The 25,881-nt window shown below is 40.7% G+C and overlaps 3 protein-coding genes and 1 non-coding gene across 7 annotated transcripts; 1 reads left to right on the top strand and 3 right to left on the bottom strand.

The window, feature by feature from the left end:
- Positions 1 to 6,472: 6,472 nt before the first annotated feature.
- On the bottom strand, positions 6,473 to 6,545 carry TRNAT-UGU (transfer RNA threonine (anticodon UGU)). Its single transcript has one exon. It is a non-coding gene; the product is annotated as a tRNA-Thr (tRNA).
- Positions 6,546 to 6,915: 370 nt separating this feature from the next.
- Positions 6,916 to 7,509, bottom strand: LOC139187958 (uncharacterized). Its single transcript, XM_070804620.1, has 2 exons — positions 7,303 to 7,509; positions 6,916 to 7,221 (listed from the first exon to the last, which is right to left on the bottom strand). Exons 1-2 carry the CDS (start codon positions 7,507 to 7,509, stop codon positions 6,916 to 6,918), a joined length of 513 nt encoding a protein of 170 aa, XP_070660721.1.
- Positions 7,510 to 8,191: 682 nt separating this feature from the next.
- LOC103448337 (uncharacterized) lies at positions 8,192 to 9,946 on the bottom strand. Of its 4 annotated transcripts, none has more exons than XM_008387578.4 (6): positions 9,747 to 9,946; positions 9,524 to 9,607; positions 9,217 to 9,295; positions 8,882 to 9,093; positions 8,681 to 8,753; positions 8,192 to 8,566 (listed from the first exon to the last, which is right to left on the bottom strand). In XM_008387578.4, exons 1-6 carry the CDS (start codon positions 9,825 to 9,827, stop codon positions 8,415 to 8,417), a joined length of 681 nt encoding a protein of 226 aa, XP_008385800.2. In that variant the 5' UTR covers positions 9,828 to 9,946; the 3' UTR covers positions 8,192 to 8,414. The 4 variants fall into 4 exon arrangements, with proteins under 4 accessions (XP_008385800.2, XP_008385801.2, XP_028954342.1 ...); XM_008387579.4 differs by having other exon boundaries at positions 9,217 to 9,298; positions 9,753 to 9,945; XM_029098509.2 differs by having other exon boundaries at positions 9,753 to 9,945.
- Positions 9,947 to 19,945: 9,999 nt separating this feature from the next.
- Positions 19,946 to 22,115, top strand: LOC139192132 (uncharacterized). The gene is made up of 3 exons (XM_070813542.1): positions 19,946 to 20,624; positions 20,711 to 21,186; positions 21,267 to 22,115. Exons 1-3 carry the CDS (start codon positions 20,000 to 20,002, stop codon positions 21,918 to 21,920), a joined length of 1,755 nt encoding a protein of 584 aa, XP_070669643.1. The 5' UTR covers positions 19,946 to 19,999; the 3' UTR covers positions 21,921 to 22,115.
- The last annotated feature ends 3,766 nt before the right edge of the window (positions 22,116 to 25,881 follow it).

Below are 25,881 nucleotides of genomic sequence, written 5' to 3'. Positions count from 1 at the left end.
GGGTAATGCCTGCCAACAGCGATGTTTTGGCGTGCCACGATGCGAAGGTTGGCGTGTCAAAGTGTTAGAAAAATGCATGCCATGTCTTGACACGGTAACTCTTGCACTGTGGCATGCCAGAACATCGATGTTGGTCACGATATGACAAGTGTTGCGAATTGTTGGTAGAATGCATGTCATGATACACCATGCATTTTGTCAACAATTCGCGAGGCTTGTTATGGTGCATGCGATGTGAGGGTTAACGTGTCAAGACAAGTCATTACATGCCATGCATTTTTCCAACACCTTGCCAACTATTTCGGAATAATTTACAAAAAAAAAAAAAAAAAAAGATCTAGGAAATATATGATATGAAACGTTTTTACCGGTAATAACATTTGTAAATATTCAGCTCAGGTAATGAACGTGTTCTTACCGGTAAGAAGCTGTGTAAAATATTTAGTTCATATATTGAACATGTTCTTACCAATAAGAAGTTGTGCAAATAAAATATGCATGTCAAGACTTGTCATGACATGCTAACCCTCGCATCGTGGCACGCCCAAACATCATTATTGGCATGCGATGACATGTCATGGCATGCATTTTGCCGATGTTTTGCGCCCTTGCCACCACTTGTCATGACTTGTCTTGACACGGTAACCCTCGCATCATGGCACGCTAGAACATTGTTATTGGTCATGACTGACAAGCGTCACGAATTGTCGACAGAATGCATGTCATGACATGCCATGCATTCTCTCTATAAACCCAAATGCGCTGCTTAGTTTCTCTCAAAAAATTTAGGAAATTGAAACTAAGAATTTGGAGAAGAGAGAAAGAGAGGCTTATGAATGTGATCGGTGAGTGATGGAGCCAGTTTATGGCTTGTCATGGCTTGTTATGACACAGTAACCCTCGCATTGTGGATCGCCAGAACATCGCTCTTAGCTACGACATGACAAGCGTCGCGAATTGTCGGCATAATGCATGTCATGACATGTCGTGCATTCTTTCTATAACCGCTAATGCTCCACTTGGTTTCTCGGAAAATTTGGGAAATTGAAACTAAGTATTTGGAAATGAGACAAAGAGAGGCTTATGTACATGATTGATGAGTGACGGAGCTGGTTTATCGGAGAGAATTTGGAGGAAAATTTTGAAAGCCAACGACGTCGTTAAGGTAAAGCCGAGGAAGGTGAATTGTCGAAAGCCAACAACATCTTTAAGGTAAAGCTGAGGAAGGTGAATTGCCATGCATCTTTGTTTTTCCTTTCTGGGTAACGCCTGCCAACAATGATGTTTTGGTGTGCCATGGTGCGAGGGCTAACATGTCAAAGTGCTAAAAAAAATGCATGTCATGGCTTGTCTTGACACGGTAACCCTTACATTGTGGCATGCCAAAACATCGATGTTGGCCACGACATGACAAGCATCGCGAATTGTCGGCAGAATGCATGTCATGACACACCATGTGTTCTCTCTATAAACCCTAATTCTCCGTTTGGTTTCTCGAAAATATAGGAAATTGAAACTAAGAATTTGGAGAGGAGAGAAAGAAAGGCTTACATACCTGGTCGGTGAGTGACGGAGCCAGTATATTGGAGAGAATTCAGAGGAGAATTTCGAAAGCCAACGATGTCGTTAAGGCAAAGCTAAGGAAGGTGAACCGCTGTGCAGTTTTGTTTTTTCCTTTCTGGATAACTCCTACCAACAATGACGTTTTGGTGTGCCACGATGCGAGGGTTAGTGTGTCAATGTGTTGGAAAAATGCATGTCATGGTTTGTCTTGACACGGTAACCCTCGCATCGTGGCACGCCGAAACATCGTTGTTGGCTATGACATGATAAGAGTCGTGATGTACTGATTGGAGGACTCTATAAGAATAAATAGCTTGACAAAGCCTTGTCTATATATTCGGAGATGAAGGCGTTGGGAATCCATGCTGATGCTGGGATACTAGCAAAGCTCATACCATCATTTTCTGATGAAGTGGTAATGATTCGGGTACTTTGGGGAAGTCCAAGGATATTTTGATGAAAAGGATATGCTTTTGCTTTAATGGTCTTACTAATAATGGCTCCATTATAAGGCTTACAACTTCTTCAGGCAATGGAGCAATAAGAATCTGGTTATGATGGTCAGGTAGATAAGATCCTTGTAGTTAAGAAAAGGGTTCGTCTTGTGACAACTGATTTTGAAATTGTTATTGGTGGTCTACTTAAGTTTGGTAAGTTTGACATGGCCTTAAGCCTGTACAAAGATATGATTCAGATCGGCTGTATACCAAATGTATCAATTTATAAAAATTTGATTGATGTACTGTGCAATTCAGATAGACTGGACCAAAGTTAAAAGCTTTTGAGAGAGATGGAGCAGTCAGGACTTGAACCAACACATTTTACCCAAAACTCTATATTTGGGTGCCTCTGTAGAAGACAGGATGTTGTAGCAGCCCTTAACCTAGTGAAGGAGATGCGTGCTTGTGGAAATGAACGGTGGATAAAATATTCCATCTTGCTTGTGAAGCAGTTGTGCAAGCATGAAAAGGTAGTTGAACCTTGTAATTTTCTTGATAACATGGTTCAAGAAGGTTTTCTCCCTGATATAGTCGCATATTCTGCGGCTGTGAACGGATTGGTCAAAATTCAAGAAGTAGATCGAGCTTTGCAGCTGTTCTGGGAAATCTGTGCTCTTGGCTGTTGTCATGATGTAGTTTCTCATAACATATTGATAAGTGGGCTTTGCAAGGCCAAAAGAGTGAAGTCGAATCTTTTTTTGGATGAGATGGTGATGAAGGGTCTTGTTCCCATAGTTGTAACCTACAATCTGCTGATGAATGGTGTAAAAATAGTCATGTTGATAAAGCGATACTTTGCCTCTCCAGGATGTTTGGTGAAGACAAAGAACCAAATGTGATTACCTACAAAACATTAATAGACGGGTTGTTCAATGCTGGAAGTGTCGATGATGCTCTTGCGCTTTGGAACATTATGGGAAAGAAATGATGTACTCCAAATAGAATTGCTTATGTGGCTCTCATTACCGGTCTTTGCAAGTGTGGCGGGCCTAATGAGGCACTAGTTTATCTTCATGAGATGGAAGAGAAGGAAATGAAACCTGAGATTTTTGTATATGCAGCGGTAGTAAGTGCTCGTCTCTCTGAGTTAAACCTGCCCTGACACTGAAGATATTGGATATTCAAATTTGTTTTAAAGCTAGAGAATTAAGTCATCGCGAAGAGGGAGGCTGCTCATTACGGGTCTTTGCAAGTGTGGCAGGCCTGATGAGGCACTAGTTTATCTTCATGAGATGGAAAAGAAGGAAATGAAACCTGAGATTTTTGTATATGCAGCAGTAATAAGTGCTTGTCACTCTGAGCTAAACCCACCCCGACACTGAAGATATTGGATGTTCTAATTTGTTTTAAATCTGGATAAATAAGTCATCACAAAGAGGGAGGCTAATAAATTTCCCCTGGAATGGTTAGTAAACTGAAGCTGCAGGTGAGCTGCTGCTGTTGAAACTATATAATGTGGATTAACACTATGGTTACCGTTAGGTGCCTTGTTTTCTAGCCATGTAGCTGTTTTAATAGATATTCTTTATGATGTATTTTGGAAATTGGATGGTAATTTTATTGGAATTTGGAGGTACAAAAGTTCAACCTGCTCAGAGTAATCAGCGACAATGTCTTGAGTTCTGAAACTCCTTTTTTCTTGATAAACTCATCACACCCTCTAAGCATTGATTGAATTCGACAGTAGACTTCAGAATATATTTGAAAATTTGAGTTTGACAGTACCCTTCCAAACCTATTCAGCGTCAGTGGAACACTGCCGGAAAGTCATGCACAAACTCACACCAGCCAATTTCATGCATGAAGCCTGAAGGATCCTAGGAAGACCCTTCAGAAAGCAGCAGATTGCAAAGCCCGTTCTCTCGTCTTGCTCGACTCCTCGTCTGTCTCGATCAATTCGAAGTCACCTACCACTCCCTGCAGCGTCTTCGTCCCGCTCCACGACTTCTCCAAACCTTCGCTCCGACCACTGTTGTGTCTTCATAAGTCTCGCGCGGCTTCCTTTTTCCATTTTCTCTTCACTTTCTTTGATTTTGTTGTGAAGATTCGTGAAATTATACTGGGTCTTGATCGATTTTTGGTCGCTGGAGCTTTTATTGATTTCTGGGTTTTAATTGATTGTCTGGGTTTTGATCGATTTTGTCGCTGGAGCTTTTGACCGATTTCTGGATTTTTGGTCTCTTTTAACACTTGCTATATCATCAAGGATTAAAAATATTATCCATCGACAAGGTAAGGATATTTGTAAAGCTGTAGTTAGAGAGATCAAAGAATAGACAAGAGCAGTGATATAATTGTTGTGAATGTAAATCAAATACCATCTTTTTATATTTTTCTATAAATTGATACAGAGTTTTTAGCATTAGGTAATAAACTTGCTTTCTGATTAAAGAAGTGTTGTATAGATTTACACAAGGCAAGCATCAGATTACTACTTTCTCATACCATCAATTTTGAACAATTGATTGAGTGGATGGTTGTTTGTGAAGTTTGGTGTTTGTATTGCATTTTGTTGAGGAGGGGTGCAATAGATGAAGAGTGAAATAAAAAAATAAAAGAAAATTGAAATGAATGTTTTTGAGCTAAAAAATATTTTAGTTTAGGACATAGTTCGGCACTGCGTCAAACACTTCACTATTCTTATCCTGTTTAGTCCAAGCCAAGCCAATCCAACTTAGGCCATCTTCAACCGAATGGTCCAGAGAGCCAGAGGGCAAAAAAAAAAGAGTCCAAAAACCGTCTCCAACCAAGGGCCGGACCAAAGGGCTTGTGGGCTCCATTGTACAAACAAGGGCCAAATGGCCAACCGACTGGCCCAACCCAGCCACCCCGGGCGGGGCCACTATTTGAATGCAACATGTAGTTGTTGACGTCAGCTAGTCGTTATATTTGATTTTTTTTTTTTTTTTTTTACAAAATTTTTGAAATTTTTTTTTAATTTTTTTTTTCCTATAACTTCTTAAGCCATTAAACAACATTAAATTAAGTAACATGAAACAACATTAAATAACACTAAATAACATAAAAATTATACAACATTTAACAACATGAAACTTAGACAACATTTTAAAAAACATTTAACAACATAAAGCTTAAATGCCTACTCCATGCTTCTTTTGTCCCAAAGATGTGCAACAAGATCCTGTTGTAAGTACTTGTTTGTGGCACGAGAACGTATCATCCTATAGCGTCTCATGTACTCATTTAAAGAGATACTACCAGTTCTTGGATTCAAAGACAAATTAGGCCCATCATATATTTTTGCACGAGCCCTTCTTGACCTATTTGGATCTTTTTAGTCATCATCAGACTCTCCATCAATATACACATCTCGCTCATCCTCCACAATCATGTTGTGTAATATGATGCAAGACATCATGATGGAGTCCAAATTTTCTTGACTCCACCCTCTTATCGGTTCCCTGATGATTTTCTACCGTACTTGTAAAATATTGAAAGCTCTCTCAACATCTTTTAGGTATGTCTCTTGTTGTAAGGTAAACCATTTTTAGGTTATTTGTATTCCTCGGAAACCCCCGCCTACATCACCATTCAATATTTCTTGACCCACTATTGGCCAAACCACCTGGGCACTAGGTCCAATGTGAGTAGGATCACTTAGCCATGCTTCATAATTGGAAAAACGAGCACCATGGAAATACATACCACTCAGCCAAAGAAAGATGATGGAGACATTGATACAGAGCCAATTCCAATAGACTTATTGGAGGGTCCCATTGGCGTGCATCCAGTAGGAATTGAACCTACGAATGGTTGATAGAGTAATCCTTGATCATAATTTCCAGTATGAGTACTGCGTCCAACACGAAACTTATGGCTGGTAGTAAAACACCGATTTTCCTATTGAGATCTAATTCGATCTTCATAGATTTCTCGAGAAATTTTCTTACGAAGTTTTGTTATAGCATCTATAACGGCCTCCGGTTTAGGTGGACAGCCCGGCAAATAGACATCCACAGGAATTAGCTTATCAACTCCCCGAGAAACGAGGCCCTCTGTAACGTGACATAAAGACTCCTTATTTTTTATGAAATTTCATAAAACAAAATTAAAACTAAACTAAAATATGATAAATTAATCGAAATTTACTGAAGTATTGTATTACAAAGAATAATTAGAGGAATTGTATCAATATCCGGACCTTATTGTATATAAATAATTGTATTATATAAATAAAAAGAATTTAAAATAATAATAAAAAAAATTCAGGGTTCTTTTCTTGATTGATTTGTTCTCCAGAGACCGAACTCCTCCAATCCCATTTTTATTCATAATTGGAAGTTCCTACGAGATGATAGGGTGACCCTTGGGAAAAGCGAAAGAAGTTTTTCGCTTTGATTTCACATTATCAATTATGTAAAAAATAAAAAATCAAACAAACGGAGAAAAGCCGGCTATCGGAATCGAACCGATGACCATCGCATTACAAATGCGATGCTCTAACCTCTGAGCTAAGCGGGCTCACATAACATAAATTGTACACGTATACTAATTTAGTAACCATGATCACGTCGAATCCTTATGAATTCGCAGGGCTTGGAATTGCTTGGACAAGTGTCGCATTTGGGTAGATGTCATCTGCCAAGTAATACCCTATATTGTACTGACGCCCGTTGATGTAGTAGTCAATTTGAGGTGATTTACCTTCCGTCAGGTTATTGAAGATGGGTGAATGCCCAAGAACTATAATGTCATTTTGGGATCCAGGGACTCCAAAGAAAGCATGCCAGATCCATGTGTCATACGAGGCAACCGCCTCTAACACAATAGTTAGCTTTCTCGACCTTCCGCTCAAGCTTTTTTGCCATTCGGTGGGACAATTCTTCAAATTTCAATGCATGCAGTCTAATAACCCTACCATGCCCGGAAACCCACGATCTTTAGCTTTGCGAAGGAGCCGATTCAAATCTTCTTGATTTGGCTCGCAGAGATACTCCTCTTTGTAAAGTTGAACAATTGTTTTACATAATTCAGCAAGAGTATCAAGGCATGTAGACTCAGACATACCATGGGTTTCATCCATCAAATCAGTTGAGGAGCCATAGGCCATCATTCGTAGTGCAATAGTAACCTTCTGATGAGGTGAGAAACCAGGGCGGCCTGCTCTATCCAGCTTATGTCGAAAGTATGGATTAGCCTGCTGGACATCATGAAGTAAACGCTTGAAGATATGACGCCTCATCCGGAAGCGACGTTTGAAATCCTTTTATGTGTACACCGAGTTGAGGTTGAAGTAGTTGTTCATCAAATTGGCATGCGTCATCGCTTTGTTTCGTGGTTTGTAAGAGCGACCAGCAACAGAGTCACCCCATTGAGGTTGTTCCTCAGTTGGCTGACACACCGTGGCCGTAGCCATGGCTGCCACATATTGTGTGTTGCGCCATGCTTCATCTTCTTCATCAAACTCCTCATCTTCTCGTCTCATCTGCGCCCATTTTTCTTCCAATTCTGAATTGGATAAAGACCCTCAGTTGGAATCCGAAGATGATCCAAAGTTGGAATTCATGGCAAACGTGAATTGAAAGAGATTGAATTCAAAGGTGTGTGAATTATAACCCAATATCCACCCCATTTATAGGTCAAAAAAATTCAAATCCAACAGGTAGCTGACATCATTTACCGATTTTTTTGTTTTGGCCAAATTAAAAAAAAATATTAATAAATTCTCATTTTGTCCTATAAATTTAAGTTGTTGTAGTTTTAACATTTAAATAATAAATTATGTTTGGCCCTCAGTTGGAGATGATTTTTTGTCACAGGGCTATGTTTGGCCCTATGACCTTTTGGCCCTCGGTTGGAGATTGTAAGAAATATGACACTGCACTGTTCATTAAAATATTAATTTCTTGGAGGGCCAGAAGGCTAAAACCAGCCATCTGGCCCTCCTTCGGTTGGAGATGACCTTAGTGCCTGAAGCTAGTCCAGTTCGAGATAGTCTGGCACAACAAACGCACCCGAACTCCAAAGAGAAAACTATTTCAATACTTTGAATATACTAGGTGTGGTATTTTAGGTACATAATCCGAATCAGGTAATGTGTATATTAATAACAATTAATAATTAATGTATCAAATTAAAAGGAACAAGATCAAAATTCAATCCGACTCTGGGGTATAATAAATAAATCTTATTCATAGGGTTTAGCTCCTGGGCGACCCAACCAACTTGCATTGGTGCCCAATTCTGTTAATTGCTTAATCAACAAGATGGCTAAATCAGATCAGAGTGATTAAAATCCAAAATTAAAGTAATGCATTGTTCGTTTAATTTACAATGAATATTATATATAGTGGGGAATGAAATGAAGGATTTGTGGAAAGGAAAACTAATCTAATTCCAGACAGGAATGATTCCTTGAGCGGCTAAACGCTTTTCAACCCAAAAGACAATATGTTTTGCAGTTATTTTCTTCTCATCAACGAGAAATGGCTCAACAGTGCTCACTCCTGAGCCATACGAAGACAGAGAAAACCCCTTTGGACCTGCATGTGTACCATATTCTGTTAATGTCACTTTTCTGTAAATTCATTCATTAAATTGTGCACAAACATCAATCAATGAATTGAAGACTTGACAAGGCAAGATACAAGAGGTACCTGTGAGGACTCCACTGGGGAAGAAGGCCCAAAACGAATAAGAATTGCCCTTCTTTATAAAGGAACCTTCCAGCTGTATATATATATATGTATTCATTTTTCAATCAAACCAGAGTACGTAGTATCAATTATTATAATATGAAAATGCTAGGAACGAACAAACGAAAGTTCAAAGACAATTAGTATATATAGGTAGCTGACCCTGTTGTCTTGAAAACATAGCTCAATATCAGAGAGTTCATCTTGAGTTTCGAGTATTGCTTTCAACGGCGGGATAACGTCCTCCTCCATCATTTGAGGCAACTCCTTCATTGGGGCTTTTGCAGCAACTTTAGGCTTTGCTGGAGCTGCTGCTTTTTGATCAGCTGTTTTAACCTCCTTTGTACTTGTATCAGCAGCAGCAGCAGCATCAGCTAGTACGTAAAAGGGGCAAAAAGAGTTCACTTTTTACCAATGCTGCCCTACTATAATATGTGTCAGATATAATCACAAGGCAATGAATCCCTGCCATACATTGTGAAAATAGAGCAACTCACCAGTGGAAGTGGATGATTCTTGCAAAGCAAAGCACGCAATATTTCTTTGAGATGCTACCACTTTACTTTTCATCATTTGCTGCTAAAGCAGATGAAACATAACATCCATGAGAAAAAAGGATGCAAGATATTTGAAATTGTGTTATGTTTTTGCCTCCTTTTTGTTAGGTTTAGTTAGTCTCAAAGCTAAGCCTATAAGCGATGGGAAATGATTTCTACACACTACTTTTCAGATAAAAATCAATCTTATGATTCCTATACATAGTTTGTTTAGTGGTAAGAGACGACCAGGAATAGCGGTACTCACATCGTTTGAGGTCTTTCTGCCAAAAGGCAGGCAGGCTGATGGCTTCGGGAGAGCTGAGAATTCTGCAAAATGTTTTCCATTTGGCTGTAGACATTGAAATATTTCTCATCAATCAATGCTCATGCATGTATCATCCAGTAATAAATAACACATTGAATCTAGTTAATTAGCAAACGCTAGCAAGCATATATATAACATACAATTGAACAACAAAACCATGAACCTGAACCTGCAGAGGAGATGGTTTGGCCAGAGAAAGAATAGCCGAAGCCATGCTTGCTTGGTTGTTAATTTGGAGCTTCATTCGCAAAAGCAAGCCACTGAAATAAAACCATCTTCTCTTGGACTAGGCGTAGTAGGACGACAGATAATGATGGCCTATCATTTAATGAAAGGCTAAGATTGAAGCTCTTCCATTTTCCCTCATCTCGCTCTCTAACGAGTCTCGACTTCCAAATTCGCTGCTTATTTTGGACGTTCGGCCTTTTGGGCCTTACCCTCATTTTCTTAGTGGCCCGATATACATTTTGCTTTTCTATTTTTTTCTCACAAAATTTGCTTTTCTATTATTCAAGGCTGCTAATTTAAAAATGGTCTCAAAATAAATTACAATTTATAATTTATAGGGAAAATTAGAATCCTCTACAGTTTTTCTATATCATTTATATTAAACATTTGTGCCTTTTTTAAATTTGATTAAAGTGCTTTGACCAATAGTCACCTCTATTTTTTAAAATTAAAATAAATTTTGAATTTATCCTTTTATCAATGCACTTTTCCTAATTTAGTGGAGATATTAGTAATTAAACTATATTTCTCTTCTTCCATATATGTTTCGATCAGTTTTTTTTTTTTTTTTTTTTTTGTTAAGCAAACATTTAATATTATTTCTTTTTTCAAATGGTTTTTTCTATTTCAAATAGTTGGTGATCAACATAAAAGCTCTGTGTAATTTTCTCAATTTTTTTGTGAAATTATATATATATTTTTGTTGTTTTTTAAGTATAGTTGTTGACAAATTATTATTAGGTACAATACATTACGTTTATATTATCTGCTGGTACGTTTGAATTTACAAAAAACATTAATTGGTATGTTTATTTGCAATTTTGGTACGTTTGATTTGATACATATTGTTAATATTGGTACATTATTTTATTTTGGTACGTTTTATTTTGTACACATTGTGTATTGGTACGTTTATATTATTCTCAATCCTATTTTCTCTTAAACCTATTTTCTCTTAAAGTACTAAAAGAAAAACTTATTTCGGTACGTTTGATTTTGGGGGATTTAAAACTATTTTGGAAAGAAAATATCTTAAATCGTAGATAATTATTGCTAAATTGTAGCATTATTGTGAAAATAAATTGAATCTAACCAACTTTTTTTTACAATTATCTCTAACGGACGAGAGTGTAATCAAAAGGCTAGATTATAGGAAATTTGTTACAATATAATGTGCATATAGCACAAAAATTATGACAAAAAAAGTTTAATCAAATCATTAAAAGGCATGAATGTTTGATCTAGAGAATTCAAAATTGAGGCGGCTATATCAAAAGATCCCTTTTATATACAAATGCATTGAGTTTTTCTTAAGATAAAAATCCACATCCGTCCCCAAGACCATCTCTAATCTTTGGTTAAAACCTAAAATTTTTAACTCAGACAATTTAGGTTTTAACCCATAAATAATTTTTTTCCTCCAATCATTATGGGTTAAATTTTAGTCCAATATTATTAAAAACAAATTTAGGATAATTTTTTTTAAAGTAACTTAAAAAGAAAAAATTTATGTAGACTATCCTAATTTAATTTTATGAACATTTTTACCTAAATATTTAGATTTCGATAAATATTGAAAAATCACTAAACCGACACCATGGAACTTGCAGAGCGCTATGAAAGAATATGAAACACATAAAAGAATTTTTTTAATTACTTTAGCCGTTTTACCATTGGATTTGATTATATTAAATATTAGCCGTTGGATTCAATGAATTTATAAATAGAAAACTAAAGAGTGTGGGTCTTGGAAGTGATGCTGCAACAGACGAGGGTTCAGACTGTTATTCAATATTGTCATTGTTCGTTACGACCTGTACCTTGAAATATTGTATTTTATTCCCAAGACATATGAAATAACTATTTTGCCCCTAAGTGGGTGTCTTAAATAATTTATCGAGCCTTGACTCGAAAGTCAATCCTCGTATTTTCTTCAGTTTTTTAACCTTAATTTTCGTACGTTAGTTTTACGTCGAAAATGAATTACGAATCGAGACCTCGAGGGTCTATTTGTAATTAAAAATAATTGGAGGGGCAATTTTATAATTTTATTTAAATGGGTTTAAGTGGGATTACATAACTCTCAGCATCTCTCTTTCCCTCAGCTGAAAACACACACACTCTCTATCTCTAAGTCTCAAGCGTTCTCTCTTTAAGCTCTGAAAGCTTCACCCTAGCTCTCACCCCAGTTCCCTCACAAATCAAACCTCAAAATCTCATATTCGACATCCTTGAGACTTAAGGAACACAAATATGGTCTTGCATGTGAGATCGATGTAGTGTGGACCTCGGCACCATTGAAGTCTAGGGCTTCAAGCTTTGAAACTTGAACCCATGAGAGTTTCTTTATGCAAATCTTGTTTCGTTATGTTTTATTCTTGTTTGGGATGGGATTTGTGGTGATTTCCAATTCGAAAAAAGGGATTTAACCCTTGCATTTGCTCTGTGCATTTTTTTTAGTTTCTGGTCATTTCCTTCTTGCAAACTCTGGTGAGTTTGTGAGCTTTAGAGTTCATACTCTACTCGAATCAACCCTAGGTACTTAAATACATCTCTGCATGTAAAAATTGATGGAAAATCACTATAGGACTGACATGCATGCTCTCAGTATCCATTTCCAGAATCCAGTGAACCTCGCTGAGCTCCATTCGTCGAATCCAACTCCTCCTCCAAATTTGAGTTTGGGTAAGTCTCTAAACCCTTTTTGGGACTTAAATTGGTGATTTTCACTAGGAAATACGTTGAAATCAAGCTAAGAAGCCTTGACCGTGTTCTGGAATTTTTTCTACAGTTTTCGGTGAGATTCCGTTAACTCTAACAGAATTTTCCAACGGCAAAGGTATATTCTATTTGTTACAGTCATATTTAGAATAGGAATGTGATTGTGTAAATCTTAGGGAATCTAAGAATGTATCTTATATTCCTATTAGGAGTAGATTACCTATTAAATGTTGTAATCCTAAAGGGAAAGATTTTTACCTCTCCTACTACTATAAATAAAGGCACAATGGGGTGAATCAAACACACTTCACAATTAAATCAATCTCTATTCTCCCTTAATATTGTCGGCCCCTTCTCTCTAAACCCTAGATCATTCAATCAAATAGGCCTACAACACGTTATCAACACGCTCTTGCCAGAAGATGAGGAATTGACGCATCGTAGGAGGAGGCTATCATCCACCAAATTCAAAGGCTTATTCGTTTTCTGCTAATCAGGTACGCTTAAAATAAAAGAAGATATTTGAAACATCCATGAAGCATGAAAACATTCCCCATGATGCATGAACCCCTTTATGTTTATATTTTCCTTTCAATATATATAATGTATATGTTCATATATTTGTCAATATATATATATATATATATATTTGTTTCATGCATTGCACAATTAAATTGTTATGTGGAATATGTGAGTCAAATTATATAAACTGAATTAGAAGCAAATTTGGGTTTCCTAAACCCTAAGGGAAATTGGACATAGTATGACACCACCCCTGCAGCACAACATCGGCAGCAGCCTTCTGGGCTTTGCTACACCTATTTGGACCCCTATGCATTCGTCCTGATTGATTGGCATGGGCCTGAAGCCTCAGTTCTACCTCTAAGGAGGCTTAGACCCTTCATGGATCCAGACCAAACCCACGATAAGCTTTGCTTGTTGGGTCATTGTCCCACACGCACCTATGCCCGCATACCTGCTCATTCCGGTGTTAGCCCACTTGATTGGGCTTAGTTTTTCTTGCGACTCGCAACATAGGAAGCCAGCCTATGTGGCTAGGCTCCCATACGAACCCACAAGGCTGAGCTTTGTCCTCCCATGCACCACCTCACAGGCTAGCTGTCGCTGGGCCTTGACCCACACCCCCTTGTAGCCCAAACCTACATCTTGGGCTGCTCTTTTTTTTCACTCACCTAGGCCCGTGGCCTGCAGTCCACCCCTGAGGCCTTAGGGCCTTGCCTACTCATGACACCCAGCCCAAATATTTTTGGGGTTATATTTTCGATCCAATAATATTATTTAGCTTCTACAATCGACCCTGTATGGCCCGATTTATTGAATTAATTAAAAGTGACCTGCAACCCATTAATCTGATAATGAATCCAAAATTATTGACTTGAAGATCACTTTTGGACATTAACGATTCAATAATTTATTTTTATACTTTGAACCGTCACATACTTTCGTAGTAACGAAGCTCTCACACTTGAGTTCTTGAAGAACCTCAAATCCACTATGTTGATGCACAAAATCAGCGAAGACTTTGGTACAACAGAAAGTGTCAGGTTTTGTGACCTTCGCTTGGTTGCTTCGGTCACTAGTGAGGATAAGTACGTAAATGAATAGAGACAGAGAAGCAAACACAAGATGTACGTGGTTCACCCAGATTGGCTACGTCCACGGAGTAGAGAAGTTCTTATTAGTAGTGAAGGGCTTACACAAGTACAAAGGATCAAGCTCTCAATTTAGTGAGTTCTTGTGAATGATTTAACACAAATGGCATTAGGCAATATTGTGGGGGAATGACCCCTATTTATAGAAAAACTTGTAGCTTTGTCACATTGACATGTGTCATGTTATGATTGGTTCTTGATGTCGACACGTGCTGCGCTCTGATTGGCTTCTAATCTTGACACGTGTCGAGTAGTGATTGGCCTCCTGGTCGGAGGGGAACTCTTCTGGGTCCTTGACAGTATAGCGTTGGCCGGTGCTCGGTAGTTTCGGGATTGGTCAAGTATGGTACAAACAGTGCTCCCCTAAGTTCCCGAGTGAGGGAAGCTCCTCGGTTGGGGACTTGCAAGATCCAAGCCGCTGAGTAATCACGAAACTTCTAAGTACCGAGGTGTGGTATCGTCTTCACTTGCCTTATCTTTCTCATAGGTAGACGTGGCATCTTCTCTGGAAGTACGCTTCCTCCATCCAGGGGTGGTATCTTTAACCGATGAAGATGCACAAGGTAATGTATCAATTTCACTTGAAGCTTACTTGTAGTTTCGGGCTTGGTCAAGTGCGATACAAACCCTATAGTAGGAGTCCCCCAAGTCGCCGAGCTAGGAGATCTGCCGAAAGAGGTGACAGACAAGGTAAGCAGTCAAACTTCCAAGTAAGCAACCCAGGATCAGAGGTTTGACTTCGGCTTCCGGTTGATTGTTCTCATTCTCCTTGTCTCTCATTCAACTGCCAGGATAAGGAGAAGCAAATGGATAAGAGATGATATGAGATACTTTTGCTTTTGAAGAAGTAACTTTCCACAAGCTTATTCTTGAACTGTGCTGGAGGGTTTTCTGGTGCCCTTCAGAGTATAAGGCCGACTCCAAAATTTGAGGGTCAAAACAAGTCCATCAAATCTAGAGTACGTTCGACCTTGATGATATGAGATACTTTTGCTGTTGACGGAATAATGAATGTGGTATGGAAAGGTGTCGTGCTGTAGTGATCTGTTTCAGCTCACCGTTGAACCTTCTGCTTCAATCTTTTGCATGGCAGAAGTGGTGTGCAACCTTTGCATTTAAATGGTCCTTCAGAACATTCCTTCATAGTGACTCATCCACGCTTGGCAGCTTCAGTGTAAAGAGCCAATATCTGATCAACTGTCATGAGGTATTTGCCGGTGGAATTCGTGACCTTGACAGCAGTTGAGGATGAGTACTCGAGAGCAATGCTAAGTAAGCAACCAGGCAAAGGCTCCAGGCAGTCAGTTCCAAATTGGAGGTTTGGTTTCAGGTTCCGACTGACTGCTCTCTTTCTCCTTGTCCTGCAGGTGTGGACAAGGACAAAGACAAAGACAAGGAGAAAGCATGATATGGGATACTCTTGCTTTCGACCCTGATGATATGAGATACTCTTGTTCTTGGTGTGGCTTATTTGCTGAGGTATTATCGGGGGGGAAATAAAGCTGAGTATTTCGAGAGGTTATGTTGAGGGTGCCTTTTCGAATGCGAGAAAGGGTTGAGCATTTTTGCAGGTTTGCCTGTTCGTTGAGGGGGGAGGTCAATGTATATAGGGATTTCCCAATAACAAGTAGTAATGCTATTCCTTTACCCTTCTTGGTCATAGCAATGTAGTGGGAGCTGCCAGCTTCACGTGTTTTAATTTTGTCAGAGCACTTTGAAAAAGTGGTATGTGGTATCTGGAAAGCTGATGTTACGTGTGAAGACTACAGACAAGCTTTATCTAAGGAAATCTGGCTCTCGAAGTTCTGAGAGTTGTGCCTCTTCGGTTTTCGAACAAGCAATCCCGTCGAGGATTTGACTCTCGAGATTCGGAAAGCGGTGCTACTCCGGTTTTTGAGAAAGTAATTATGTTGGGAGTCTTTTCTCGAATGTGAGTAAAGGTTGGACGTTCTTGCCAACCTGTCTTGCCGCAAAACACGGAGGTCGACACACATAGGGACTTTCCAGTTGTCAAGCAGTGGTGCTGTTCCTTTACCCTTATGGGTAATAGTAGGGTAGCTGGAACTTCGAAATTCTCGTGCCTAAACTTTGTCAGAGATCTTTGACAAAGTTATATGTGGTACCCGAGGAGTTGATGGTGCATATGGAGAGCGGTGATTGAACAGTGAGATTCACGTGCTTTCTACTTCACCAGAAATCTTCGACAGATTGCCCGTAATTTCCGCAAAGCTGAGTGTGCATGTGACAGGTGCTGACGAGGCTGAAAAAGCAGGTGCTTCTTCGATTTCTGAGATCGGCCCTCGTGGTCTCTGAGCAGCCCAGCTTTTGAGAAAGCAAACGCCTCTTCGATTTCTGAAGCTTCGTCGAGTACAGATTTTTATAGAGGCTGGCATTAAGTTCCACAGCACACTTGAATCTCTACCAGTAGAAGCTCATTTCTTGCACTTCTAAGATCTTGATTTGTCTGACCTCTTCCCTCTTCAACACATTTGAAAATGTCTGGACCCTCCGACCGTCGTTTTGACTTGAACCTTGGAGAAGAGACAGCCACGCCTTCTCCAGACAACATATGGCGCCCATCCTTCATATCCCCTACTGGTCCTCTTACCGTTGGGGATTCTGTGATGAAGAATGATATGACCGCTGCAGTGGTGGCCAGGAACCTTCTCACTCCCAAAGATAACAGACTACTTTCCAAACGGTCTGATGAGTTGGCTGTTAAGGACTCTCTGGCTCTTAGTGTTCAGTGTGCAGGTTCTGTGTCTAATATGGCCCAACGCCTATTTGCTAGAACCCGCCAAGTTGAATCATTGGCTGCTGAAGTGATGAGTCTCAAACAGGAGATTAGAGGGCTCAAGCATGAGAATAAGCAGTTGCACCGGCTCGCCCATGACTATGCTACAAACATGAAGATGAAGCTTGACCAGATGAAGGAATCTGATGGTAAGGTTTTACTTGATCATCAGTGGTTTGTGGGTTTGTTCCAAAGGCGTTTATTGCCTTCGTCCTCTGGGGCTGTACCTGGTAATGAAGCTTCAAATGATGAACTTCCAATGCCTCCTCCTTCTGGGGTTTTGTCAAGTACTGAGGCTCCGGATAACCACCCTCCGGTGCTTTCTCTTTCTGGGGCTCTACCGACTGCTGAGACTTCCCCTAAGCAACCTTTGTGAAGGCTCCCTTTTGTTTGTTTATTTTGACTCATGTATATGTACATATTTGTGGCTTATCGAAAATATTAATAAATAAGCTTTGCTTCATTTCAACATATTGTGTTAAATACACCAAAGCCTTCTTCATAAAGTTCTTTGAATTTTTGCTTTTGTTGAAACCTGTATTGTTGAAGCTTTGTGAGTGAAGCATGTAGTTTGAGGTAGTGTTCCCTTAATTTCCCGAGTAAGGAAAACTTCTCGATTGGGGACTTGAAAAATCCAAGTCGATGAATAGTCGCGAAACTCTTGAGTACCGAGGCTTAGTAGCATATGGCGGGAGTCCCCCAAGTCTCCAGTCGAGGGAGTTGACGAATGAGGTGTCTAGCTAGTAGTCAATGTCATGAGTAGGAAAACTTCACTTGTTTCTTTTCGAAGTGGTAACCCAGGGCTCTTTCTTCATATATTGTTTTTTGTTATGAAGATGTGTTAGGCCCAAAGAAGTGGAGGCCTAGGCCCTTTTTTTTTTTTTTTTTCTTTGTAATGTTTGTACAGATATCTATAATGTGGCCTTTGTCATGATTTTGGAGGATGGGTGTATGCGAATCCAATGAGGGGTAGGGTATGACTCATTATCATGTGCCATGATTTTGTCTTCCTTTAGCTTTTCTTTTGCTTTGCTTTACCATTTTTGCTGAAAAGGTTGCCATGGCCATTAACAATCAATATAACACCATTTTCTGTGGCTCAAATCGCAAAACCATCTTCATGAAAGTTGTTCCTCAGCTTGTGAACTACAACATATCCAAATTTGAGATCCCTCGGAGCAGTATAACACCAGAAATCCAGGTATGATGAATGACTGGTTATTATTTTTCTGTCAACCCGTCAGATTTGTTGTGAGCTTCGAAACTCCATTTTCTCTGGTTCAGATCGGTATGCTTCCTTCATTGAAGTTGTTCCTCAGCTCGTGAACTACAACATATTCAAAATTGAGATCCCTCGGAGCTGTATAACTCAAGAAATTCAGGTATGATGAATGACTGGTTATTATTTTTCTGTCAACCCGTCAGATTTGTTGTGAGCTTCGAAACTCCATTTTCTATTGTTTAGATCGGCATGCTTTCTTCATTGAAGTTGTTCCTCATCGACTCTTTCATAACATATCAAAAATTCAGGATGAACTAACGGTTAAATATTTCCAGATCTTCGAAACATCACAACATCTTCGAAATCTGCAAGAAGCCGACTATCATGTTTGGAGCTTCAACACTTTAATTTCCGTCGCTCAAACAGAAACGATTCCTTCTTGAAAGTTGTTCATCTGCTCAAGAACTAGAGGGTGTCCAAAATTCAGCTCCATTGGAGAAAAGCAGCAGCTGCAAAAATTTGATAGAGGAAAGGAGGCGAAGCTTTGTTGGATTTCTAGTCTGGGGAAGATTCCAGTTTTTGTAGCAACTTCAGTACTGGTGAATTGCTTGTATTTTTGTCCATAACTAAATTTTGGACTTTGAATTATTATTTGATCTATTAGAATATGTTTGGAAACATATATATAATTGGAAGTCCGTTTATGGGAGGGACGTGGTTGATGTAAAACAAAAAATGTTTGTGTTTACCCACGTGTTTTTGTATACGTTTAAGAGTGGTTTTTGTGAACAAAATCCATTTCTTTGCCGCAAGGTTTTGTATTTGGAAAACTTGAATGGGTAAGGTTTTGTTTTAAATGAAGCTTTCTAGGTGAAGCTTTGATGGTGAAAGTATGTAGAGGGAGCTTTCTAGGTGAAGCTTTTTTAGGTGAAGCTTTGTAGGTGAAGTTTTTTTAAGTGAAGCTTTTCGGGTGAAGTTTTTTGGGTGAAGCTTTGTGGGTGAAGCTTTTTAGGTGAAGCTTTGTGGGTGAAGCTTTTTTAGGTGAAGCTTTTTGGGTGAAGCTTTTTGGAGGTGAAGTTTTTTTTTTGGGTGAAGCTTTTTTAGGTGAAGCTTTTTGGGTGAAACTTTTTGGATGAAGCTTTTTGGGTGAAGTTTTGGAGGTGAAGCTTTTCGGGTGAAGCTTTTTGGATGAAGCTTTTTTTTTTTTTTTTTTTTTTTTTTTTTTTTTTTTTTTTTTTGGCGCTTGACACGGTCTTCATTTGCTTGTTTTGTAGTGACTGTGGAAGACGGATTGCTTTCTGATTGAGAAAGGTTCCGGCATCGCTTTGCACCATCTTCATGTGGGTAATATAGGAACTTCCTTATTTTTTGATCATGCATGTAGTGATAGAATTTGTTTCTTCTTATTGTAGATGTCAGAGCCTGGAAGTTCTAGTGATGAGGGCTCTTCTAGCTTTAGCTCTAAGTCTGAGTCTGCAATGTCGGAGTCTTCAGGGTCTTTGTTAGAGTCCTGTACTAGAGAAACATTGGATGATCTTCCCAACCGTCAAACTTTAGCTATTGCTAGTTCTTCCTCCATGGCGTTGGGTGAGGGGGTTGTTTTTGATGCCATACCCATAGTTCGCTCTGAGTTCACAGCAGACCATCTAAAGAATAACTTGTTAGATAATGAGAAGCAGGTTGAGGCGCTAAGGTAGTCATGTAATATCCCTCGTAGTGTAGGGATACGTTTGGTACATGATGAAGAATGGCCTTCTGAGCCTCCCCAGGGTCATGTTATGTTCTACACCCAGATATTACTGACTTTAGGGGTGAGACTACCTTTACATCCGTGGTTGCAAAAGATGTTATCTTTGATCGGATATGCACCTGGGCAACTCAATCCTGGTTTCTGGGATACTTTGATTGGATTTTATATCATTTGGATGGAGTGTGGGTTGTGTGAGCCTTCCTTCCATCAGTGGCGTTACTGTTACAAGATGCGCCCAGCAAAATCATGCACTGGTTATGCCGAGTGTGCATGTCGGAGTGAGAGAGAGCGTATTGTGTATGGTAAGAAAAAGGCATACTACACATGGAAAAACCATTGGTGCTTTCTGTATAATGATTGGGAGTATGATAAGGGTGTCACGCCTGAGCGACGTGTGCTTACTCACTTCCAGACTGTAGGTTGTAACGTATCAACCGTTCGTACTATTTGCTATTTGTTGTGGTCTTTTCTTGCTTCTAACACTTTGCTTCATGTAGTGACGCGGGGCACCATCAAACTGTTTGGGCAGGAGCTATCTGACATAGAGAAGGTGTTGAGGGTGCCCAAAGAGGATAGACACTTAAGCAAGCTACGACCCTTATTTCGTCGGTACGGTTTCCAACCCTTAGTTTCCGAGAGCCAGGGACGATCGAGTAAGTTGTATCCTTCATGTAAACTTTGCTCTTTTCTTTACTTTATTTGGAAAGTTGTATTTCTTATTTTGATTTTCCTTATGCAGTGGAGAAGGTAAGCAAGAAAACAGGGACTAGCACCAATAAAAGGAAAGCACCAGTGTTAGTTCCTTCGGAAGACATCCTACCGCATAAGAAAATTCATAAGTTCCGAGGGGAACCATCCGTTAGACCTAAGTCCCAAGATGGGGTCCTTAAGGGGCCTGCCTTTAGGAAGACTGGAGTCGAGGCCGTTGAAAATGCTGCTGCCGTAGTTGCAGGAGAAGGGAGCCGACTGTTGCCTCCTCCTCTTACTATGGAGCACACTGTCCAGGAAAGTGATCCTGGTTCCCGCCATGAGGGGAAAGGCAAGGAAAGAGCTGGCAGTGTCCCGTGGAAGGACTTGAGGGTTGCCACGCGGCCAAAGGATTTTGGGGATATCAACAATTGCTTGGCAGGGCGTCGATTCGCCTTCGATGAGCTCGGAGAGCCCTTAGCTAAGGATGAATCGGATTGCGACCGGATGTTGAAGCTGTCTTCATATGTGAGTGTTACTTTGTCATTTCCTTACTTTTTCCTCTTTATTATCATTATTTAGGTAGTGATGATCGTCTTGCCATGCAGGTCATGGCCGAGTATCACGACAGACTGCAAGAGGTTGAGCGGTACAAGGCAAAACTGAAGGAGAATAAGCAGCTTGTGGATGAGGCCCGAAGGAATAAGGGACTTTTGACTCAGGCTCTCCAACTGAAGGACGAAACCATGGAGAGCTTGAAAAGGCGAAATGGTGAGAACCTAAGGCTTAAGAAATTGCTTGAGGCAACTAAAAAACAGTTGGAGGTGGCTACCTTGGAGGTATCCAAGGTTAGGGGAGAATTGGATGGTGCCTTAGTTGAGATTCCTGAACTGGAGAAGAGCATTCCAACTGAAAGGGAGGCTGCTGTGCAAGAATACTTAAGTTCTTCGACCTTTCATCTTGCTATTAAACCCTACTGTGCTCAAGAAGCTCGCTTTGAAAAAAGGAAATGGATGGCCGTCCTTGATCGTTATGATGATGGGAGCATTCTTCGAAAATACCACGAAGATATAGATGAGCATCATCGAAAGGGCGAGACATTTGTCCTTGCTGTTGATCCTAGCAGCGAAGATGAGTCTGATAATGAAGGTAGTGCTGATGCACAGACTCAGCATGGTGAAGAGGATCTTGGGGATGCAGAGGATGATGGTAGGACGCGGAGTGATACTGCCAGGGGTTCGGCTTCAGATGAGAATGAATAGCAGTGTCTTTACTATCTGCATGTATTCTGGATGTAGTAGTCTGATGTGTGTATAACATGTGCCCATGTTATAAGCTTGAGAGTTTTGGATTTTAGGTGTTTATGAGTGTTTGCACTATTATTAATGCATGTTTGGCTATGTATGAATAGATCTATTGTTTGGATATAAGCCATTGTTTGGTTGTTCCTTTCTTTGTATAGTCTTGTCGACACATACTTAGATTTTGTTTCGTGTTGGATATATCTGCTTTGAGGTTTCAACACTTGAGTGTTCCATTGCTAGGAATGTAAAAGAGTGAGGGCTGAGTTGGCTAAATTACCTCTTTATTGAATTCATTGCCAAATGGCCTTCATTACATAGGATGCCGAACGGCTATAGCTCAACACTTGTACATCGTGAGTCTATTTGTAGTAGTACTTCAAGTGATCAGCGTTCCATGGATGGCCAAGGGTCTTGCCATCGGAGCTTCTAAGTGTGTAAGAGCCAGGGCGACTGATGCCAATGACTTCATACGGTCCATCCCAGTTTGGACTAAGTGTGCCTTCACTCGGGACTCTGTCGCAGAGTAATCTTTTCTTTAAGACCCAGTCTCCTATTTTGAAAGAACGAGGCTTGACCCTAGAGTCATAATAGTTGGAGATGCGCTGCTTGTAGGCAACATTCCTCAAGTGAGCTTGGTTTCTGTGTTCCTCGACTAAATCCAAGTTGAGGGTGAGTTGTTTGTCATTTTCACTTTGAATGTAGTTCTGGACTCGGAATGTTGCTTGCTCGAGCTTAACAGGGACAACCGCCTCTGTGCCAAAGGCAAGTGAGAATGGAGTTTCTCCTGTTGAAGTCCGATATGAAGTGCGATATGACCAAAGAACTTGGGGTACAAATTCTGGCCAACAGCCTTTAGCTTTGTCCAAGCTGGTTTTCAAAGTGCGCTTGATTATTTTGTTGATGGCCTCAACTTGTCCATTAGACTGGGGATGAGCTGGAGAGGCAAAGCATAAGTTGATGTTGAACTTAGAGCAGAACAACCTGAACTTCTTGTTGTCAAACTGTCGCCCATTGTCAGTGACTATCGCATTGGGAATGCCGAATCTACAAAGGATGTTCTTCCACACGAAGTCTTCTATCTTTGCCTCAGTAATGGTTGCCAAGGGTTCTACTTCGGCCCACTTTGTGAAGTAGTCCACTGCAACGACTGCGTAACAGACTTTGCCCTTCCCTGCCGGCATTGGGCCGATCAAATCAAGTCCCCACTGGGCGAAGGGCCAAGGGCTGATCATAGGAGTAAGAGGCTCTGGAGGGGAATGAGGAATAGTCGCATATCGTTGACATTTGTCACATGAGCGGGATACTTTGATGGCATCCTGGTGGAGTGTTGGCCAGTAATATCCTTGGCGAAAAGTCTTGTGTGCTAGGGACCGAGATCCAGCATGATCTCCACAGACTCCCTCATGTATTTCCCGAAGGACGATTTCCGCCTCGGCAGGCGTAAGACACCTTAAGTATGGCAGGCTAAAACCTCGCTTATAGAGTTGATCATTGATGATCAGGTAGCGGGTAGACTTGTATCGAATTTGCTTAGCCTGGACTTTATCATTTGGGAGGGTGCCATGAGCAAGGAAATTATAGATCGGGGTGATCCAACTATCCCCCTGTTGTAAGTTGCATACTTCTGCGGCCATGGTGCTTGGTGTTGCCAACAGTTCGACATGAATTTTTCTTCCAATCTTGTCTTCCACAGCTGAGGCGAGGCGAGCCAGGGCGTCTGCATGACTGTTTGCCGCTCGAGGAACTTGGGTGATCTGGTAGTGGAAGTGCTTGAGCAAAAGTTGTGTTTGCGCAAGATATGCTGCCATAGAGCTGTCCTTAGCATCAAAGTTGTTGGTAACCTGGTTGACCACTAATTGGGAGTCACTGAAAATATCAATTTGTTTAACCCCGAGGTGTTTGGCCAAACGTAATCCTGCTAGAAGGGCTTCATACTCGGCCTCATTGTTTGATGCCTTGAATTTGAAACGAAGAACATACTCCATTGCTACTTTGTCGGGCGTAGTCAAGACTAGTCCCGCTCCACAGCCCTGTTGGTTGGATGAGCCATCAACATACAGATTCCATGCTGGGGTTGTTGGTTCTATCTTCTGAGCTTCCGGGGGTAATGAAGCCACTGCTTCAGGTGTAGAAGCAATGTCAACCGGATATGTGAAGTCGGCAATGAAGTCTGCCACTGCTTGGCCCTTCTCAGCTGGCTTTGGTTGGTAGGAGATGTCAAACTCACCCAACGCTATCGCCCATTTGATCATTCGTCCAGACGTGTCAGGACTCTGGAGTATCTGTCGAAAAGGGTGATTGGTAAGCACGATGATGACGTGTGCTTGGAAATAAGGGCGAAGTTTCCGAGCAGACATGACCAATGCTAGAGCTAATTTCTCAATGTTGGAGTATCGTGTCTCCGCATCTTGTAGGGCCTTGCTAGCGTAGTAGACGGGCCGTTCGACACCACTGTCCATTCGAATAAGAACAGAACTGACTGCTGAAGCCGAAACCGATAGATAGATAATGAGAGTGTCACCAACTTCTGGTTTGGAGAGCAGAGGGGCTTTACTCATGTACTCTTTGAGGTTCCTGAATGCCTTGGCACATTCCTCCGTCCATGTAATGTACTTCTTATTTCCCTTGAGTGCTTTGAAGAAAGAAGCACATCTGTCTGTGGCCTTAGAGATGAATCTGGTTAAGGCTGCCACCTTGCCAGTAAGGCTTTGGATGTCTTTTGAAGTTATTGGCTCTTTCATGTCGAGGATTGCTTTGATCTTTTCAGGGTTAGCTTCAATGCCTCGTTGGCTAATCATGAAGCCTAAGAATTTGCCAGAGCCCACGCCGAAGGCACATTTGTTGGGGTTCAACCTCATTCGATACCTCTTTAGAATGGTGAAAGTTTCAGATAGGTTGGTGATGTGTTGGTCAGCATGTTTGCTTTTGACTAGCATATCATCAACGTAAACTTCCATGTTCCTCCCAATTTGTTCGGCGAACATTGAATTGACCAGTCTCTGATAAGTTGCTCCTGCATTCTTTAGGCCGAAAGGCATGACTTTATAGCAATATAGTCCCCTGTCAGTAGTGAAGGCCGTGTGTTCTTGGTCTGAGGGGTTCATGAGGATTTGGTTGTATCCTGAATAAGCGTCCATAAAGCTCAAGAGCTCACACCCTGCCGTAGAGTCTATAAGCCTGTCAATAAGAGGAAGAGGGAAACTATCTTTCGGACACCCTTTGTTTAGGTCGGTGTAGTCAACACACATCCTCCACAAGACCTTTTGAAGCAAAAGACTTTCTTTGGTCGGATTTTTCCTAACAAGGACCACATTTGCTACCCATGTCGGGTAATTGACTTCGCGGACAAAGCCTATGCCTTTGAGTTTTTCAACTTCTGCTTTCATTGCCTCGTATCGTTCAGCGTCATAAGATCTTCACTTCTGTCTCACCGGCTTGATCTTGGGGTCAATACTCAAACGATGACAGATGACATCGGGAGAGATGCCTGGCATGTCCTCGTATGACCAGGCGAAGACTTCAGTGTTCTCTTTCAAAAAAGATATTAATGCTAACCGAAGGGGTGGTGACAATGTGGTGCCAATATTCACCATGCGATCTGGATGGTATTTGGAGATAGAGATCTTCTCTAACTCTTCAGCGGGTTGTGCTTGCTGGGTGAATGAGTCATCTCGAGGGTCGTCGGGTTGACTGTTGCCATCCTGAAAACCCGAGTTGGATTCATCTGGACTGGTCTTTACGACTTGGTTATGTATAAAGAGAGTCTTCTTGGGGACAGGCAGGTGTTGTTGTTTGACTGAAGTGTTGTAACATGATCGTGCACTAAGCTGATCTCCTCTGATGTAGCCGTTGCCATGGGGGGTTGGAAATTTCATCAACAGCATATGCGTGGATACCATAGCCTTGAGATCATTGATGC

Source organism: Malus domestica, chromosome 02 (assembly GCF_042453785.1).
Source record: "Malus domestica chromosome 02, GDT2T_hap1".
NCBI lineage: Eukaryota > Viridiplantae > Streptophyta > Magnoliopsida > Rosales > Rosaceae > Malus > Malus domestica.
The sequence above is the reverse complement of the archived record's forward strand: the minus strand, read 5'-3'. Positions and strand labels throughout refer to the sequence as shown.

What these genes read in the sequence shown, in the direction of transcription:
- LOC139187958 (XM_070804620.1), bottom strand. Translation starts at nt 7,509, where the DNA reads ATGAGACGAGAAGATGAGGAGTTTGATGAAGAAGATGAAGCATGGCGC. An exon ending in ACTACTTCAACCTCAACTCG is followed by an intron (nt 7,222 to 7,302) that starts GTGTACACATAA and finishes GATGTCCAGCAG; the next exon opens with GCTAATCCATACTTTCGACA.
- LOC103448337 (XM_008387577.4), bottom strand. Translation starts at nt 9,827, where the DNA reads ATGAAGCTCCAAATTAACAACCAAGCAAGCATGGCTTCGGCTATTCTT. An exon ending in CATCTCCTCTGCAGGTTCAG is followed by an intron (nt 9,608 to 9,746) that starts GTTCATGGTTTT and finishes CAATGTCTACAG; the next exon opens with CCAAATGGAAAACATTTTGC. An exon ending in AGAATCATCCACTTCCACTG is followed by an intron (nt 9,094 to 9,216) that starts GTGAGTTGCTCT and finishes TTTACGTACTAG; the next exon opens with CTGATGCTGCTGCTGCTGCT.
- LOC139192132 (XM_070813542.1), top strand. Translation starts at nt 20,000, where the DNA reads ATGTTCTACACCCAGATATTACTGACTTTAGGGGTGAGACTACCTTTA. An exon ending in CGAGAGCCAGGGACGATCGA is followed by an intron (nt 20,625 to 20,710) that starts GTAAGTTGTATC and finishes TTCCTTATGCAG; the next exon opens with TGGAGAAGGTAAGCAAGAAA. An exon ending in TGTTGAAGCTGTCTTCATAT is followed by an intron (nt 21,187 to 21,266) that starts GTGAGTGTTACT and finishes CTTGCCATGCAG; the next exon opens with GTCATGGCCGAGTATCACGA.